The sequence below is a fragment of the Miniopterus natalensis genome, chromosome 10 (genome assembly GCF_054644295.1).
Source record: "Miniopterus natalensis isolate mMinNat1 chromosome 10, mMinNat1.hap1, whole genome shotgun sequence".
Classification (NCBI taxonomy): Eukaryota; Metazoa; Chordata; class Mammalia; order Chiroptera; family Miniopteridae; genus Miniopterus; species Miniopterus natalensis.
Window position 1 is genome coordinate 26,740,226 of NC_142090.1, and position 18,310 is coordinate 26,758,535.

Consider the following 18,310-nt stretch of genomic DNA (forward strand, 5'->3'; position numbering starts at 1 on the left):
GAATTCATTAAATCTAGTAGTTTTTTGGTGGAGTCTTTAGGATTCTCTATGCACAATATCATGTCATCTGGAAATAATGACAGTTTTGTTTCCAATTTGGATGCCTTTTATGTTTTCTTCTTGTCTGATCGCTGTGGCTAGTACTTCCTGTACTATGTTGAATAAGAGTGGTGAAATTGGACACCTATGTCTTGTTCCTGTTCTTAGGGGAAATGGTTTTAGTTTTTACCCTCCGGGTATGATGTGGGCTGTGGGTTTGTCACATATGGCATTTATTATGTTCAGGTGTGATCCTTCTATTCCTACTTTGCTGAGAGTTTTTGTCAAAAATGGGTGCTGAATTGGAATGAATACTATTTCTGCAACTATTGATGTGATCATGTGATTTTTGTCTTTCAATTTGTTTATATGATGTATCACATTTATTGATTTGCACGTATTGTACCAGCCTTGCATCCCTGGAATAAATTCCACTTGGTCATGGTGGATTATTCTTTTTAACATATTGCTGGATCCGATTTGATAATATTTTGTTGAGGACTTTAGCATCTATGTTCATCAGCGATAATGGCCTGTAATTCTCTTTCTTTGTAGTATCTTTATCTGATTTTGGAATTAGGCTAATGCTGGCCTCATATAAAGAGTTTAGAAGTGTTCCTTCCTCTTGGATTTTTTGAAATAGTTTGAGGAGATTAGGTATTAATTCTTCTTTGAATGTTTGGTAAAACTACCTTGTGAAGCCATCCAGGCCAGGGCTTTTGTGTGCTGGGAGCCCTTTGATTACTGCTTCAACTTCAGCAGCAGTTATTGGCCAATTTAGGCTTTCTGACTCTTCCTGACTGAGTTCTGGAAGACTGCATTTTTCTAGATATTTATCCATTACCTCCAGGTAGTCCAGCTTGATGGAATATAGTTGTTTATAGTATTTTCTCACAATCTTTTGTATTTCTGTTGGGCCAGGTGTTATTTTAACTCTTTTGTTTCTGATTTTGTGTATTTGGGTCCTCTCTCTTTGTTTCTTGATGAGTCTGGCTAAAGATTTATCAATTTTGTTTATCTTTTCAAAGAACCAGCTCTTGGTTTCATTGATCTTTTGTACTGTTTTTTAGTCTCTGCGTCATGTATTTCTGCTCTGATCTTTATTATTTCTTTCCTTCTACTTACTCTGGGCTTTTCTTGTTGTTCTCTTTCTAATTTTTTAAGTTGTAGGGTTAGAGAGTCTATTAGAAATGTTTCCTGTTTTTTGAGGTAGGCTTGTAGTGCTATGAACTCCCTCTCAGGACTGCTTTCATTGTGTTCCATAGATTTGGAGTTGTTGTGTGTTCGTTTTCATTTGTTTCCAGGAAGTTCCATTTTATTTCTTTCTTGATCTCTTTGGTAACCCATTCACTGTTTAAAAACATGCTTTTCAGCTTCCATGTGTTTAAATGTTTTTAGTGTTTTTATTGTATTTAATTTCTAATTTCATGCCACTGTGGTCCGAGAAAATGCTTAATATGATTTCAATCTTCTTGAACTTGTAGAGACTTGCTTTGTGTCCTAACATGTGGTCTATCTTTGAGAATGTCCTGTGTGCACTTGGGAAGAATGTATATTCTGCAGCTTTGGGGTAGAATGTTCTGTAAATGTCAATTAAATCCATCTGATCTAGTGTGTCATTCAGGGTCACTGTTTCCTTGTTCATTTTTTGTCTGGAAGACCTATCAAGTGAAGTCAGTGGGATGTTAAAGTCCCCTATTATGACTGTATTGCTGTTGATCTCTCCCTTAAAGTCCTCTAGAAGTTTTTTATAAATTTAGGTGCTCCTATAGTGGGTGCATACATGTTCATCAGGGTTATATCCTCTTGTTGGATTGATCCCTTTAGTATTATGTAATGAGCTTTCTTGTCTTTCATTGTGGTCTTCATTTTGAAGTCTATTTTGTCCAATATGAGTATTGCTACCCCAGCTTTTTTTCATTTCCATTTGCCTGGAAAATTTTTTTCCATCCCTTCACTTTCATCCTGTGTGAATCTTTTGTTCTGAGGGGTGTCTCTGGTAAACAGCATATATTTGGGTCATGTTTTCTTATCTATTCAGCCACCCTATGTTTTTTTTATTGGGGCATTTAATCCATTTACACTTAAGGTTATTATTGAAAGATACTTATCTACAGCCATTTTGTTTCTTTATGTCTGTGTTTTTCATTCTCTCCATTTCTACTTCTAATTATAGCAGTCCTTTTAACATTTCCTGTAATGCTTGTTTTGTAGTGATAAAGTCTTTTAGCATTTTTTTGTCTGGGAAGCTCTTTATTATATCATCTATCTTGATTGATAATCTTGCTGGATAGAGTAGTCTTGGTTTCAGATCCTTGTTTTGCAGTACCTTGAATACTTCATGACATTCCCTTCTGGCCTATAGAGTTTCTGATTAGAAGTCAGATGACAGCCTTATGGGAGCTCCTTTGTAGGTAGCAGGTTGTTTTTCTCTTGCTGCCTTTAATATAACTTGTCTTGAATTTTTGGCATCTTAATTATGATATGTCTGGGTGTGGGCCTCTTTGGATTCTTCTTGCTTGGGACTCTCTGTGCCTCCTGACCTTGTATGCCTTTTTTCTTGACCAGGTTATGGAAGTTTTCTGCCTTTATTTCTTCAAACAGGTTCTTTAACCCCTGCTTACTTTTGACCTCCTCTGGCACTCCTGTAATACGAATATTGTTACGTTTCCTGCTGTACTGCAGCTCCCTTAGACTGTCCTCCTGTTTTTTAATTGTTTTGTTTTTGGGTCTCTGATTGAGTGATTTTTCTCTACCCTGTCTTCTAATTCACTGATCCACTCCTCAGCTTCCTTTACTCTCCTGTTTATTCCTTCCAATGTATTCTTTATTTCTGCTATGTCATTCTTCATTTCTGACTGGTCATTTTTCATAGTTTCTATATCTTTTTTCATGTTGTTGAGCATCCTTGCAATCAGTATTCTGAACTCTGTATCTGAGAGATTGCTTATCTCCATTTCATTCAGCTCTTTTTCTGGAGACTTCTCCTATTCTTTCACTTGGGGCTTGTGTTTTTGTCTCCCCATTTTAACTACATTTTTGGGTTTGTTTTTAAATGTTAGGTAGATCTGCTAAGACCTTCAGTCTTTTTGGAGGGTCTCTGGTACAGGCCAGTGTCAGACGCAGTTTGTGAGTTGCCCTGAGTACTCTGTTTAGAGTTATCAACAACCCTAGGCTTGAGGTCTCTACTGCTGCGGCTGAGTGGGTTTGGGCAGGACCAAGATGCACACCAAAGTCTGGTTTTCTAAGGCGAGGGTCCTGAAGCAGATCAAGCAAAGACTCAAAGCATACTGAGATCTGCCTCTTCCTGCAGACTGATTAAACTGATTCTCTTAATGAGCCTCAGGCTGTAGAAGCTCCACAGGGTGGGGTGAGAGGCTTTCCAGCAGGGTGGGGCAATTACTTCCCCCCTCAGACAAAAGCAAAAAACTCGACACAGGAGAAAGATGTCCTCCACAGTCTGGGGGAATGAATGAGCACAGGAATCCAGACGGGCATACCCTGATCTCCCTCTCCAGAGCCCACAACCCCAGTCTCCACACACAGCTCCCATCTACTCCATGCCCCCTTCACTGGAGCCCAAGCTGTGTCGCTGCACACAAAACTTTGTGTCATGGTTCTTTAAGAGGGTGCCTGCAGCTCCAGCTCCCTCTCCCAGGCAGACAGAAATCCAGCTGCTTTTCACACCCAGATGTTATGTGGGCACCTTTCTCAGTTCTGGTGCTCTTGACTGGGAAGCCCAGGCTAGGGTTTAGGCCCCAGAGTCCTCCGTGGGAGCCCCCCAAAGCTGGACGTTCAGCTGCTGCCTGTGGAAGCCCAGCCAGCCCTCTGGCATCCACACTTCCAACAGTCTCTGTGCGGTCTCCACTTTTCCTCCTTGGTTATGAAGGTGCTCTCTAGCTAGTCTTCAGTTGGTTTTCAGGGTAGTTTTTCTATGTTTTAGTTGTAAATCCAGATTGTTCCCAGGAGAGCATCAGTGTAGCTTCCACTCAGTCTGCCGCCATCTTGGATCTCCCCAATTTCCTATTTATAATTCTAAAAGTGTTTTAGATGTAGAAGCCAGAAGATAAGTAAGTCCCACAGTACCTCACAAGTGAGGATTCTATGAATATTGCATCTTCATCTAACAAGTCATTCATTCACCACAGATATTCTAAATGTCTACCCTACTTCATGAGTGTCCGAGGAGACAACATAGGGCTTGTTCTCAAAGGGTTTCTTTCCCTGTACTCCCTGTAGCACATTTCCAACAGATTCACTGAGCATTGATTCATCCCGCCTCAACTTATTGTAGGTTTTTAAAAACAAACATCTTTGTTCACTAAACTGAAAGCTTCTTGGAAACACAGAATAGATCATATTCATCTTTGAATCTGGAAGCACCTAAAAGTATCTTCAACACAAGGTTTTGATAGATCCTTGCTGAATTAATTTCAAAAAAGTAACCTAATTACTCTCTGTAATCATTTAAGATTATGGAATATCAAGTATCCCTCTTCTTGGTCAGGCAACAAATTCATATACTTGAAATTTGTATTAATCAAACACATGTGGCCTTGACAGGTGCTTTAGGAGCTACTAATTGACCAACCGACCAACCAAATATGCAAACAGAAATGCAACCCATTTCTTCTTCCTAACCTGTCTATGGACAATGATGTATTATTACTGTCCAATTATGTGATGCTGTCTTCCATGTGGCTGTCTTCAATAAAACTTCTGTTTACTTCTGCTTGTGATATAATACAAAGAAAATGAAGGAAATGTAGGTACTTTTTTGTCCCACCTTCAAAAAGCCAATCCAAGGTCCCCTTTTAACCAAGGGGTAAAACTTCACTGAAGAAATAAAAAGGATTGCTATACCGGAGTCTCAAAAAGATGTGCCACCTGGCAGTTCAATGATTTAATTGGGAAATACTACAAATAGTATTTGGGGCAGGAGGAGGGGTAGATGGCATGGACTCAACTACACCTAGAAAAACTTATCTTATGCTACAAAGTCAAATACCAGAGGTTATTTCCAATTTTGGATTGGATTACCCAGAACGTCTGTGTCACAGAGCCCTTCTGTGGCTAAGCCAAATACCAGTTTATGTAATGTTAATGGTTGGCTGGGGAGGGATGTTATCTTGGCAAATTACAATAACTGGTCAATAAGGATTACTAAAAACAACGTAAATTTAGAGGGTATGTCCACATTCCAACTATCTAAATTACAGATGTACACATTCATAAAACGTCTTCCATCATCAGAAACAGTAGAAGTTTCTCATGCAGAGACTCCTTACTGAAATAACATTGATTATCAGAACTCCTGCTCAGTGCATGGACAGTATGACAGTCAATCATTGTGCAACCTCTAAGGCCTATACAGGGCCACAGTTTGACAGTGACTTGTGCTTACCAGCCTGAAGTCATAGTGATGATAATTACTTTCTTTTTATTTGTTAATTTCAATTTTTTTTTATTTCTCAATTACACTTTACTTTCAATATTATTTTGTATTGGTTTCTGGTGTACAGCTTAGTGGTTAGATAATCACATACTTTGTATAGTGCTCCCCTCGATATTTCCAGTATCCAACTGGGACCATACATAATTATCATAATATTATTGATTATATTCCCTATGTTTTACCTCACATCCCTGTAACTATTTTGTAACTACCAATCTGTACTTCTTAATACTTCCACCTCTTTCTCCCAGTCCCCCAACCCCCTACCCTCTGGCAACTACCAGTTTACTCTCTGTGTCTATGAGTCTGTTTCAATTTTGTTTGCTCATTTATTTAGTTCTTTAGATTCCTCACATAAATGAATTCATATGGCATTTGACTTTCTCTGACTGACTTATTTCGCTAAGCATAATACCCTCTAGGTCCATCCATGTTATCACAAATGGTAAGATTTCCTTCTTTTTTATGGCCAAGTAATATTCCATTGTATATATGTACCACAGCTTTTTTACCCACTTGTCCATTGATGGGCATTTGGGTTGAAGTTTTTGCATAGCAAAAGAAACCATAAAAAAAATGAAAAGACAACCTACTAAGTGAGAGAACATATTAATCAATGACACATCTGATAAAGGGTTAATATACAAAATTTATAAAGAACTCATACTACTCAACACCAAAAAAATAAACAATCCAGTTTAAAAAATGGGCAGAGGCCCAAAATAGGCACTCTCCAAAGAGCACATAGAGGCCAATAGACATATGAAAAGATGCTCAACATCGCTAACCACCAAAGAAATGTGAATTAAAACCACAATGAGATATCACCTCACACCTATCAGAATGGCTATCAACAGTAAATCAACAAACAACAAGTGCTGGTGAGGATGCAGATAAAAGGGAACCCTTGTGCACTGTTGATGGGAATGCAGATTGGTGCAGCCACTATGAAAAATCAGTATGGAGGTTCCTTGGAAAATTAAAAAGGGAACTGCCTCATGACCCAGGGAATCTACTTCTGACTATTTACCTAAAGAAACCCAAAACACTAATTTATATGCACCTTTATGTTCACTGCAGCATTATTTACAATTATTTTATTTGAAGTAGTAATGTGATTCATTTACTCATTTTTTACACAAGAATTCCCTTCATTATCTACCTGGTATCCTTGATCTTTTCCATGAGAGCCAGCCCAGGGAAGGGCACTGGACTAGGCTTAGAATCTGTTACTAGGGACTGACAACATTTTAATTCTTCTTTCTCAAATGCAGCCTAATTTTGTAGTGGATATGTCTCAGGAGCTGCTTGTGCCTGTGGCACTAAACATCTATATACTTGACTAAAAAGCACTGTTGTGTTGGCCTAAACAGCCTGACACTGACAGCCTGAATATAGATTTTACTCACTGGTCCTCCTGGCATCTCAAATCCCTCTTATTCTGTCTATTCCTTAAACAAATAGAAAACAGCCTAACCAAAACACAGGGTATCCAGTGACCATGTCAAAGGAACTATGATAATAGTTGAATAAGTTGTGCTAGTTATAAGCCTTGGGCAATGAACAAGGTTTATGGATTTTTTACTTATAACTATATGCTGACTCTGCAAAACAGTATCAGCAAAAATCTTATCCCTCTCATTATAGAGTGACTCCCTAATGTGTTCTTTAAAACTTCTGTTTTCAATGTATTGAGATGAAAGTATTGCCTCCAATATTAGAAATATGTCCTGTTCTTAAAAATATACCCTTTTGCCTAGCCAGCATGGCTCAGTGGTTGAGCGTCGACCCATGAACCAGACAGGAGGTCACAGTTCAACTGCCCGTCAGGGCACATGCCCAGCTTGCAGGCTTAATCCCTAGTAAGGGGCGTGTAGGAGGCAGACAATCAATGACTCTCTCTCTCATCATTGATGTTTCTATCTCTCTCTTCCTCTCCTTTCCTCTCTCTGAACAATAAAAATGTATTTTTAAAAATTAAAATAAGTATCCCCTCTGCACATTATCAGATGGCAAATAAAAATGCTAACTTAGGATGGCATTGATGGCATCAGTAAAAATGGTCTTGATATAGTTATTGCATTTATATAACATTTGTGACTACAGAAGAGTCCAGCTATCCCTCACAAGGATGTTTCTGTCCCGCAAATTTAGGCAATCACTAAATTGCCTAATGAGGTAAATATAAAAAAAGGGCTTGGATTTGTAGTTCCACTGGTACAAATTGTCCCAATTTGTCCTCTGATCAGGAGTAAAAATCCCTGGCATTTTTCTGTCACCTTTCCAAAAGTTTAAGAATTGTTTGTAGATAAAACTAAGCATTTCTGTTCTTATCACATATCTAGTCATATGTCCTATTAGATCCACAATTAATTTTAATAACAGGCCATAGTACTGCCTTTTGTGGGGCACAAGGCTGGGTGGGCTCTTATTCTCTTAATGATTTAAAACATTTCTGTCTTTACAGCAAATGTGTGACTAGGGGAAAAAAAGATGATAAACCTCAAATTAAATGAACACCATACACCAAATCCCCTTTGTGACTAAAGAGATCAGACACAAGTTGACTGAAGATGGATAGCCACATTATGAAGAATAGTTTCAGAAAGACAAGCAAATGTAGACATACCTTGTTCTTAAGGAATGATTAAAAAGGAATCTTAAAAGACAATTAGTTATCACTCAAATTTTGTACCATAGCTCCAGCCTGCCTAATTCATGCCTTTGTAAGAAGAGTGAGAAAGGTAGAGTAAGTCACTTCAGTAAGGCTCATATCTATGAAAACATATGGGCTCTCAGACCAGATAAACCTGGATTTGAATCCCAACTCTGCAATTTTCAAGGAATGTGGTGTTGCAAATTACTTAAACCGACAAGCCTCAGTTAATGCATCTCCTAAAATAGATAACTATCTTCTTACAAAGTTATTATGAGGTTTAAAGGTAATGTGTATAACATGTTTGGCACATGCTAGTTTCTCAATAAATTGTAGCTAATAACAACAAGAAGAACCATGTTAATAAAAACAATAAAAAACATACTGCCAACAGCAGAGACGGTGGAAGTGTGATGGGTCTGGCGTCAGACCACCTCAGTTTTTATCCTGGCTTTCCTTTCCTCATAGAATTCACATCTTATTGAAAAAAGAATGTTCTCAGTTTATCTCTTTTCTCTCATAACATAACATCTTCATGGCTTTACTTTGACATCTGAGGCTCTTAATTTGAGCAAGTTACTTCTCTCTCCACCAGTTACCACAGCTGTAAAGGGGAGTTAATAATAATAATATCTACTTCATATGCTTGTGATGAGACTGAGTTCATCTATGTAGAGTTTAGAATCATGTCTGACCCTGACACATTATAAGAACTGAATAAATGCTAGCTATTGCTGCTGCTGTTATTTTAGTCATTGTGTAAAGGACACTCCAAAGCCAGGACCAACCACCTGTATAAAAATGACTAATGGTTAACAAAGTAAAAATGCAAAGGTATGAGAACTCCTGAGAATGGCAAGACAGCATTTCTGACTAATGGCTGGAATAACATAACATGAGAAGTTACCTCAAGGGCAAAATCAAAATTAGACTGCAGATTACAAATATGTGTGACCAAATAACTGGTAATCCTACTAGGGAAGCAGGGCTTCTAAGTACTTCACTGCAAACAGTGTTTGTGAATGTCACTTTTAAAGCTCAAAGCCACACACACACACACACACACACACACACACACACACACACACACACACACACACACACTCCCCCCCAAAAAAACAGTGAAGAAGAGGTTAAGGGAATACATGTTGCCTTCTTCCTTCCCTCAGAACACGATGTTTCCCCCTCCCCATCCTGTGCCTTGCCATATTTCTGAATCCTTTTTGCAAAAGTCAAAAAAGCAGCACTAATCCCACTGTGCCATGTCCCAACATACCACTTAAAGAAAATTCAGCCACCTAGCAAATGTAATAAAGAAGAATTGCTGTACCCATAAACCCTACCCAACCAGAGCATTCCAATTTGCAAAGATAACATAATCCTGCTGCTTTGGATGTGGCTCTATGGAGAGGAACGGAGAGTCTGGGATTCAAAGTGCTGTCTCCAGCATCTCATGGATTAGAATGACAACATCTGAACCAGAGTGAGTGCACACCTATTTGTTGTCTATACTCCAAGCCCTCTAAAACATCCACTCTCTCACACAGGGCCAGAAAATGGGTCAACTCAGTAGAATTCGTTTGGGTCTCCAGGAAAAGCAGCAGGGATGACCTTGAAAAAGTCCATTTTAGGGTATGGTGTGAAAAACAAGAGGCAGGTTTTTAATAATCTTGTGTGGCTGCAACTCACTCCTCAAGAACAGTAACTTCAGCAGCCACTTCATTATATTTCTACTGTAAATGACACAGGCCTGAGCCAAGTCTGCACCAAAACACACTTCAGAATTCAATCAGAGTTAGGTCATCTGCAGTCTATTGCAAAGTGCTGAACTCAAAACCCCTAACAAGGCATCTCAGCAACAGTATTTGTCTTGCCACTAATGAGGCTCTTTTTCCATGAATAATGAATTAGAACATCATCTCTGTTGCCAGGTACACAACATAAACAAAGCTCAACACAAGGACTTTGGTATGGTGAGTTTGTCCATTTGCAACAAAGGAATTTTGCAACGTGCGAGCCAAATTCTAATAAAGGGTGGGACAGCTGTTGTAACAAATAATGTGAACATATGTTATCAGAATCTAATAAATCAGCTTTATGTTGTTGTGGAACAGAGGCCATGCGGTGGGATACATAAAGATGTCAGAAAGCTCCAAATTAGTTCATTTCTTTATTTTGTAATCTGTCTTATGACACAAAGCTGATGATTTCTCTAATGAACTGAGATCTTCATGAAAGAGCCTTAAGAGATTTGAGATCTCAAAGGCCCTACTGGTTATATCTTTTTTTTTTTTTTTTTTAGGCCTTGCTGTATCAGGTTGAGCACAGGTTGGCACTGGGGATAACACTAGAAACTTGCTATCCACTAATGGGTACAGGTGGCATTTGGAAAAATGCATGGCCACCTGAACCAAGTGCATGGGATTATGTTCCTTTGGTACCAAAAGACTTTCAATGTATAAGCATTTTGCCTAAGGTAGTTTCATGGCTTAGACTTCCAAAGTCAGCCAAACAGTGAGATTCCAGCATATAAACAGAGCACAAAAGTAAGCTGTTATAAAGGCCAAACAGTCTTTATTTTGTTTACTATAAAGTGTGCCACAAATACTTTTCTCTTTTTCTAAAATCACTTCCATACTAGGTAGTGTGTATCTTGTTACACAGGGTGCTCGTGTTTGCACAGTCCAAGAGATGTCATTACTGGCAGAGGGCTTTTAGTTTCCATCAGTGTGAACAAGAATTAATAACAAAACAAAACAAATGCAGTCTTACAGTGTCTCAGTTTCCCTAACTGTAGGAACTAACAATTACAATCTATTTCATAGATTCCTTATGAAGAATTGTGTGTCAAAAATGAGACTTAAATATAACATAGTTGGTCTATATGTTTGATGAATTCCTGGACATTTTGACCTGACTAATTTGTTAAATGCACTAAAAATACTTACTAAAGACAGAATATTTTATAAAGTACAAAATAATCATGCAGGATAAGTAATCACTCCCTAATATCCATTTTATAAGCAAACATGTTTATTTTGAGGAAAGAGTTAATGAAATAAGGCAAAACAGTATGAAATCCTGCAGAAATTTCAGTTACCAGGTGATGGTAGGTAATATGTGGAATAATTTTTATAAACTTATTCAGATAGTCACAGATAATGGCAACATAAGCAGAACAGTTTTCAAATCTTTAGGCTGTGTCAGTTTATTTTTCTGGTTTATTAAGAACAAGTAAAATGGAATAGACTCGTGGGTGAGTAACCAGAACTGCTAAGGGACTTCAAAGAAATGGGGGTATTCTGCTAAGGAGGAAAAGACCTAGGATGAAAGGGACATAATTTTATCTTCAAATATTTACTGAGTTGTCATAAGGGCTGTAGCAAGGGCTACTAGCTGTTCAAAACTGCTTCAAAGGATCAATATGACCAATAGGTAGTGGTCACAGTCAACTGATGTGAGGGCCATAGCAGGAGTTCCAATAGTCAGTGCTGTCCCAACAGGGTATGTGCTGCCAACAGAGGTTCTGAGTGCTTCCTGGCAGTGGAGCTAATAAACTGGAACACCCATAAATCTCATTGACAGGATGAGTGTGAGGGGAATCTGCTGGGAGGGAAGGAGAGGAATGTGGCACAGAATAGTCAATATTTCTGGCCCCCAATAACCATTAAATTGTAAGATTCTATAAATGTCATATAAAACTGTTGACAAAAATTCTCTAAGAGGATAGTTATCAAAGGGCTGTGTTTTTTAAATGATCCTTCCAATCTAATCTTTTTTTTTAATCCTCACTCACCAGAGGACATACTTAGAGAGAAGGAGGGGGAGGGGAGGGGGAGGAAGAATGGGGGGGGAGGGGGGGAGAAACATCAATCGGTTGCCTTCCCTATGTGCCCTGACCAGGGACTGAACCACAACCCAGGTATGTGCCCTGACTGGGAATCAAACCGGGAACCTTTTAGTGCATAGGACAATGCTCAACCAACTGAGCCATTCCAGCCAGGCGAATCTAATCATTAAAATACATCAAAAGAGGAATGCTCAAGTAGATAAAAATACCCAAGGACTTACCATCATACTTTGCTAAGACTGCCTGAACATCAGCGTATGCTTGTAGTTCCAGAAGGGCTTCTAAAAGGTTTTCATGGATGTTGAACATGCTTAGCAAAGGGAACTCCTTCATTAACTAGGAAAGAAGAAACCAAGGAATAATTAATATATACCTCTCATTTTTAAAAGTATAACTAATAATGAATTGTAATATATTTATGTAATATAAACATATAATGTAATCTTTAGAAGTATAGTTAATACTGAATTATAAGCATTCATACCAATTATTATTTGTAAAGCATTAAATGCTTAAATTTTTTCCTGCTATTTTGGAAAAATGGCAACTTTCAATTTGTGAGAACCTAAGGTAGAAGAAAATCCAACAGACAGGGTGTTGCATAAAAACTGAGAAAGGTGCTTAGAGGTAGTGCTCAGTAATGCTGAAGTACCATAGTGTCCCAATAAAGTGAAGGGGTGAAAACTCTCTCTTAGGTGTTAACATTTAAACATCATTAAGAACAGTTTGGATGGAAGTCAGAGAACAGAAGGGGAAGTAAGCAGACACTACTCTTTCGAGCTGCCTGGTGACAAAGGAGAAAAAATAGGAAAATAACAAAGGTGACATGGATTGAGAAAATATGTAATTAGTGACAGGGAGTGGTAGTAAAGGGAGTGGATCTTCAGCAGTCCTGCCTAGTGTTGTCAATAAAACAGGAGTCAAGATCATTTTCTGAGACTGAGAGAATGGGTGGCAGGGAGAAAGTTGGGCAAGATGGGCATGAAAGTACGAAATAGCCACAAAGGGTAGAAATGCTTAGGGAAATGCTCAAGGATTCCTAAGGCCATCTTGAGGGTCTAAGAAATTGGAGACAATGAATTTACAAAAGCTACAACTGGCATAATTGTCAAGTTTTAGCTGACAGCTGCCCAGGTCCAATAGCAAAGATGTCAAATGAGTTAGGTTGAGCCTGAGCACACTGAATTAGATTCAATGAAAAGTCAAGGAGCAAGAGAGTTGACAAGAATAGTAAAGGAATGATTAAAGGAATGGCCTAAAGGTTCTAGGCAAGATGGCAGAAAGCAAGGTCCAATGAGAGTTAAAAAATAGTATATTGAACTTCACTGGAAAGCAAAGAGAAATAAGAAAGGACCAAGATTTCAGAGTAAAATTTTTATCTTAAAGAAAGGTAAATCTCATCTTAAGGGAAAGATAACCAGGTTCTTATAAAGAAAAATATATATATACATATATATATGTAATATAAATGTATATACCTTCTATTTTATCTCCTACATGAATAACTATTTTATTTAACACAGTGACCTGTAAAAAAGTGATAACTTTTTGACATCAACATTGTTAAAAGCAATTTTGCTAAACAGGCTAATTCAGCCTTAAGCAGGAAACCAGTGGATACATTTACTTAAGTATGTACTTCTTACATTAGAAACATTTGCTATATTGTTTTGTTTTTTCAAGGCCAAGAATAATTTAGCATATCTCTAAAAATAATTTTCTGCAGCTTCAAAGAGCATTACATTAGCAATGAAAAACACCTATCAAAATGATTATGTATTCAATAAGACTGTCTGAAGCCCCTAGAGACTGCGTGCTGTGTTTTTTATTGCTAGTAAAGGAAATGAGTAAGACTACTACACATTGTTGATGTTCTCTAACCAATAAAAGTATTGCTTGTTCTGGGTTAACTTTGTCCAGGGTCTTAATACCACCATCTTTGTGGGGATGGCTCCCCCATCCTCACATCCTGCTCTGACTTCTCTCCTAAGTGATTATACTAGATCAATTTATAAACTATCTCCTTACAGTTTTACCTGATACGTTAATACTGTACTCATAAATTCCTCCTCCCTCAACCAACCCTTCAAACCTGTTCTTCCCCCTTGGTATTTCCTACCTTGGAGAAAGAACCACTAACTCCTATTACTCTCTTCACCCTACCCACTACAGTCACCTTAGAGGTCCCTACATCTCTAAATTAATATGTAAAAATTGCCATCAGGTTCACAGAAAGCTGTTATGCAAACAAACAATAAACAAGCAAACATGATATTAAGAATCATTATCATCTCTTTTTCTCTGACCTTGCTGCTAATACCTTAGGTTACGCCCTCACACTTGGCCTAAATTGCTCTTTGTCTCTGGATCACCTCTTTCCAATCCACCCTTCACACTGTTGTCATAACGGCTTTTCGAATATTGGAGTCTATCATGCCCCTGATTAAAAGGCAACCACAGACATGGCTGGACCTACCCAAGGAAATAGGCATACGTGAATACAAGTTTACAAACAAGGCTGCTTATCACATCATTTATAATAGTGAAAAATGCAAGCAACTTAAAATTTACCCCATTATGAGGCATTTAAATATATCATATAGTCATCTTTTTGGCTATTATATGTAGTCCTTAGCAGTTAAATTCTCAAATAATTTTTAATGGCATGGCCTGGGAAATGCTGACATACAAAGTTACATTAGAAAAAGGAGAATGCAAACTATATTTTGCAATAAGATCATGCTTTTCTTCTATATCTAGCATAGAAACACAGTTGGTAAGAAATGAACCAAATGTTTTAACACTGCTTATTTCTGGTTAGTGAGATTAAAGGTGAGTTTTATTTCTCTCTTCATATTTTCCATATGTTCTAATATTTTTAAAGGAGTATATATACATTCTATAAATTGGGAGGAAAGACTATACATAAGGATACTGGCTTCTCAGCAAATTGAGGATATAAAATGCTTATTAGCATGGCAAAACACAGCCCATTATGACAAATCCTTGTCCACTGAGCCAGCCTCAGTGGACACACCACAATCCCACCACAGAACAGCTTTCAGTTCCTTAAATAGGCCACATTTACCCGTGTTTCTATCTACACTCCCTCCTCCTCTGGGTGCTCTCCCTTCTGCCTCCTTGATCTATCTGGCCAGCTCCTCAACATCCAGGAACCCTTACCTGCCCTTTGACTCCTGGCCCCTTGCCTCTATCTGCCAGGTTAAGAATTCCTGCCCCAAACTCCCAGAGTCCTTGTCCATCCTCCCATGAGCCTGGGAAGAGTAAGAGAACAGGAACTCTTTCTTATCAACAGATTCTTGGTCACTAAATGACTCATCATAAGTGCTCAATACATATTTCACAAATAGAATGCTTTTCAAAGTTCTCTTCCTTTAGGATACATATTATATGTGTGCTGCCACAGGCCTACTTCAGGCCTTTGGGTTATATATCCCTGAACTTGTTCTTCTACCCTTTAAAATCTTCCCAATGACCTTCCACTATATCTACACCTTGGAAAAGGTCCAGGTAGAACCCATAAGCTTTGACTTAATGTAAGGAAGAATTTTCTTACACTTAGAGCTGTCTGAAAATGGACTAGATGGTCTAGAGAATTCTCCATCACTGGAACTATTCATACAGAGAAAGGCCAGTCACTGAACAGGGATGCTTTAAAAAAGCCCCAGGATGCTTCCAGTTCTGTAATTCCAGGGGAAAATTTCCCCAGCTCCTCAGCATAATTCTCAGGCCCTCCCTCAGCTCAGTACCAGATCCTTCTTGCCTCTCCTTCTTCTACTGTATTAAAACTCTAGCCTTGTCAGACTAGGCTGTTAACCACCATTCCCAGAATTCTTTCTCCAGTTACTATCCACTGTGGTTTTTACCCAATTGTTCTCACCACCTGGAATACCTTTTCCCTTCATTTACAAGGCAGCCTGTCAAAATCACCCCACTCTCCTAAGCCCAGATCAAATGCCACCTCCTAAAGTCACAGCATCCTAGAAAGTGACAGCCAGCAGAGCCCATGGAGATCATCCAAACACCCTCCTCAGTTTACAGACTGAGCCCCTCCCAGCACTGCCCCACCCAAAACAAAGAAGGCTGAAAATTAAAGTGATTCAACCAAAGTTAGTTACAGGAATATGATTCAAACCCAGTCATCAGTATTGATTCCAAATTTCAACACATAGGAACCCAATCTCTGGCCTGCCAAGTCCAGGAGAACTAAACCATTTTGCTTATGCTTCTCTGCTACACTTACAGATCTGCTTTGTATAGTGTTTACAAGACAAATATGAAGACAGCTGAGGAAAGAGCCCTATATTTGGAATTATTCCTGCCAGTTACTACCTGTGCGACTTTGGACAAATTACTTAACTTCTCTGAGCCTTGCTTTCTTCATCTCTTGGTTCTCAGCTCATATAGCATCTTTTCAGACTCTTTCTACCACCCTAACTAATGTCGTCACCCCACTCACATCACCATTTTCCTTTGTTTCTATCACATTCAAATCATCTTGTCTATGCTACTTAATAGTAGATAATGTAACAAGCACAATAAAAAAAAGAATTAAACAGAGTGATAGTAGGTAATACTATTATTACAGGGGTCAGCAAATTGTTTTCCGTAAAAAGCCAGAAAGTAAATATTTTGGGCTTTGCAAGTCATACAGTCTCTTTTGTTAACTACTCAGATCTGGCACTGCAGTGTGAAAGCAGCCATGAACAGTAGATAAATAAGTGAGGCTATGTTCCAATAAAATTTTACTTATAAAAACAAGCAAGAACCTAGATTTGGCCAACAGACCTTGGTATGCCTTGGTTAACAGGAATAAATTTTTTTTAAAAAAGGGAGTTTATAAAAAGAGTTTCAGAGTGATATTATATTTGAAAAACATAGCATCTCTTATACACATTTGGTTTGGCAGACCATGATAAAACTGAAAAAGACCTACCCTCTAACCCAACACTTTTTCTCCAGTTCTATTCCTAGAGACCACTAAAACAGGTTTCTGAAGAGTCTCAGACTGGGATAGCCACAAGATGGGGAGCACTGTCAAAAACAGTGGAATGCATAGGTCAATGAGGTATGCTCATATGACAAAATGCAACTGAGCAGGCAAAAGGACTCAGTTAAGCTCTGTATATCTTTGTATATCAAATGTCAAGTAGTTTTAAGTGAAAAAATACTTTGACGAAATAGATTGTAGAATATGATACAACTGAAAGTTTAAAATACACACAAAACAACTCTACATATTGTTTTGTTTGTTTGTTTTCAAATATATCTTTATTGATTTCAGAGAGAGGACAGGAGAGGGAGAGAAAGAGACAGAAACATCAATGATGAGAAAGTCACTGATCGAGCCCGCAACCCAGGCATGTGCCCTGACCGGGAATCGAACTCCGATCGCCTGGATCCTAGGTCGACGCTCAACTGCTGAGTCACTCCCGGCCGGGCTCTACATATTGTTTAATAGGTATTTATTATAGAAATGTAAGAAAATTACCTAAAAACACCAATACTTGCTGGTACCTCAGGGGAGGTGAATGGTGTGAGTGGTGGTCACAAGGGGGCTATGGCTTTATATTGTTTTATTCCTTTTCAGTAAAGAAGGTAAACAAACATGAAAAAATTTTAATTAATTTATTACTATTTATTATTAATTCTGGGTAGTGAGGCTGTTTTTATTATATTATTCTTTATTTTTATGTATATTTTTAAAGTTACTTCCTATCTCTAACCCGACAACTTAAAAACTTAGAAAGAAAACAAAAAGAAAAGCCCAGAGTAAGTAGAAAGAAAGAAATAATAAACATCAGAGCAAAAATAGATGACATAGAGACTAAAAAAACAATACAAAAGATCAATGAAACCAAGAACTGGTTCTCTGAAAAGATAAACAAGACTGATGAACCTTTAGCCAGACTCATCAAGGAACACAGAGAGAGGACCCAAATACACAAAATCAAAAACAAAAGAGGTGAAATAACAACTGACCCAACACAAATACAAAAGATTGTAAGAAAATATTATGAAAAACTATATACCACCAAACTGGATAACCTGGATGAAACGGATAAATTCCTAGAAAAATACAGTTCTCCAAAACTCAATCAGGAAGAATCAGAAAGTCTAAATAGGGCGGTAACTGCTAATGAAGTTGAAGTAGTAATCAAAGGGCTCCCAGCACACAAAAGCGCTGGCCTGGATGGCTTTACAGGGGAGTTTTACCAAACAATCAAAGAAGAATTAACACCTATCCTCCTCAAACTATTTCAGAAAATTCAAGAGGAAGGAACACTTC

At 38.2% G+C, this 18,310-nt stretch overlaps 1 protein-coding gene across 4 annotated transcripts in view; it reads right to left on the bottom strand.

Annotated features, from left to right (window-relative positions):
- The window catches only part of ST7 (suppression of tumorigenicity 7), a 334,384-nt gene that overhangs the window by 111,026 nt on the left and 205,048 nt on the right, over positions 1–18,310 (bottom strand). For all 4 annotated transcript variants that reach the window (XM_087821058.1, XM_087821055.1, XM_087821056.1 and 1 more), the window contains one exon: positions 12,222–12,336. In XM_087821058.1, coding sequence (XP_087677184.1) covers positions 12,222–12,336 — 115 coding nt within the window. The remainder of the gene's footprint in view (positions 1–12,221; positions 12,337–18,310) is intronic.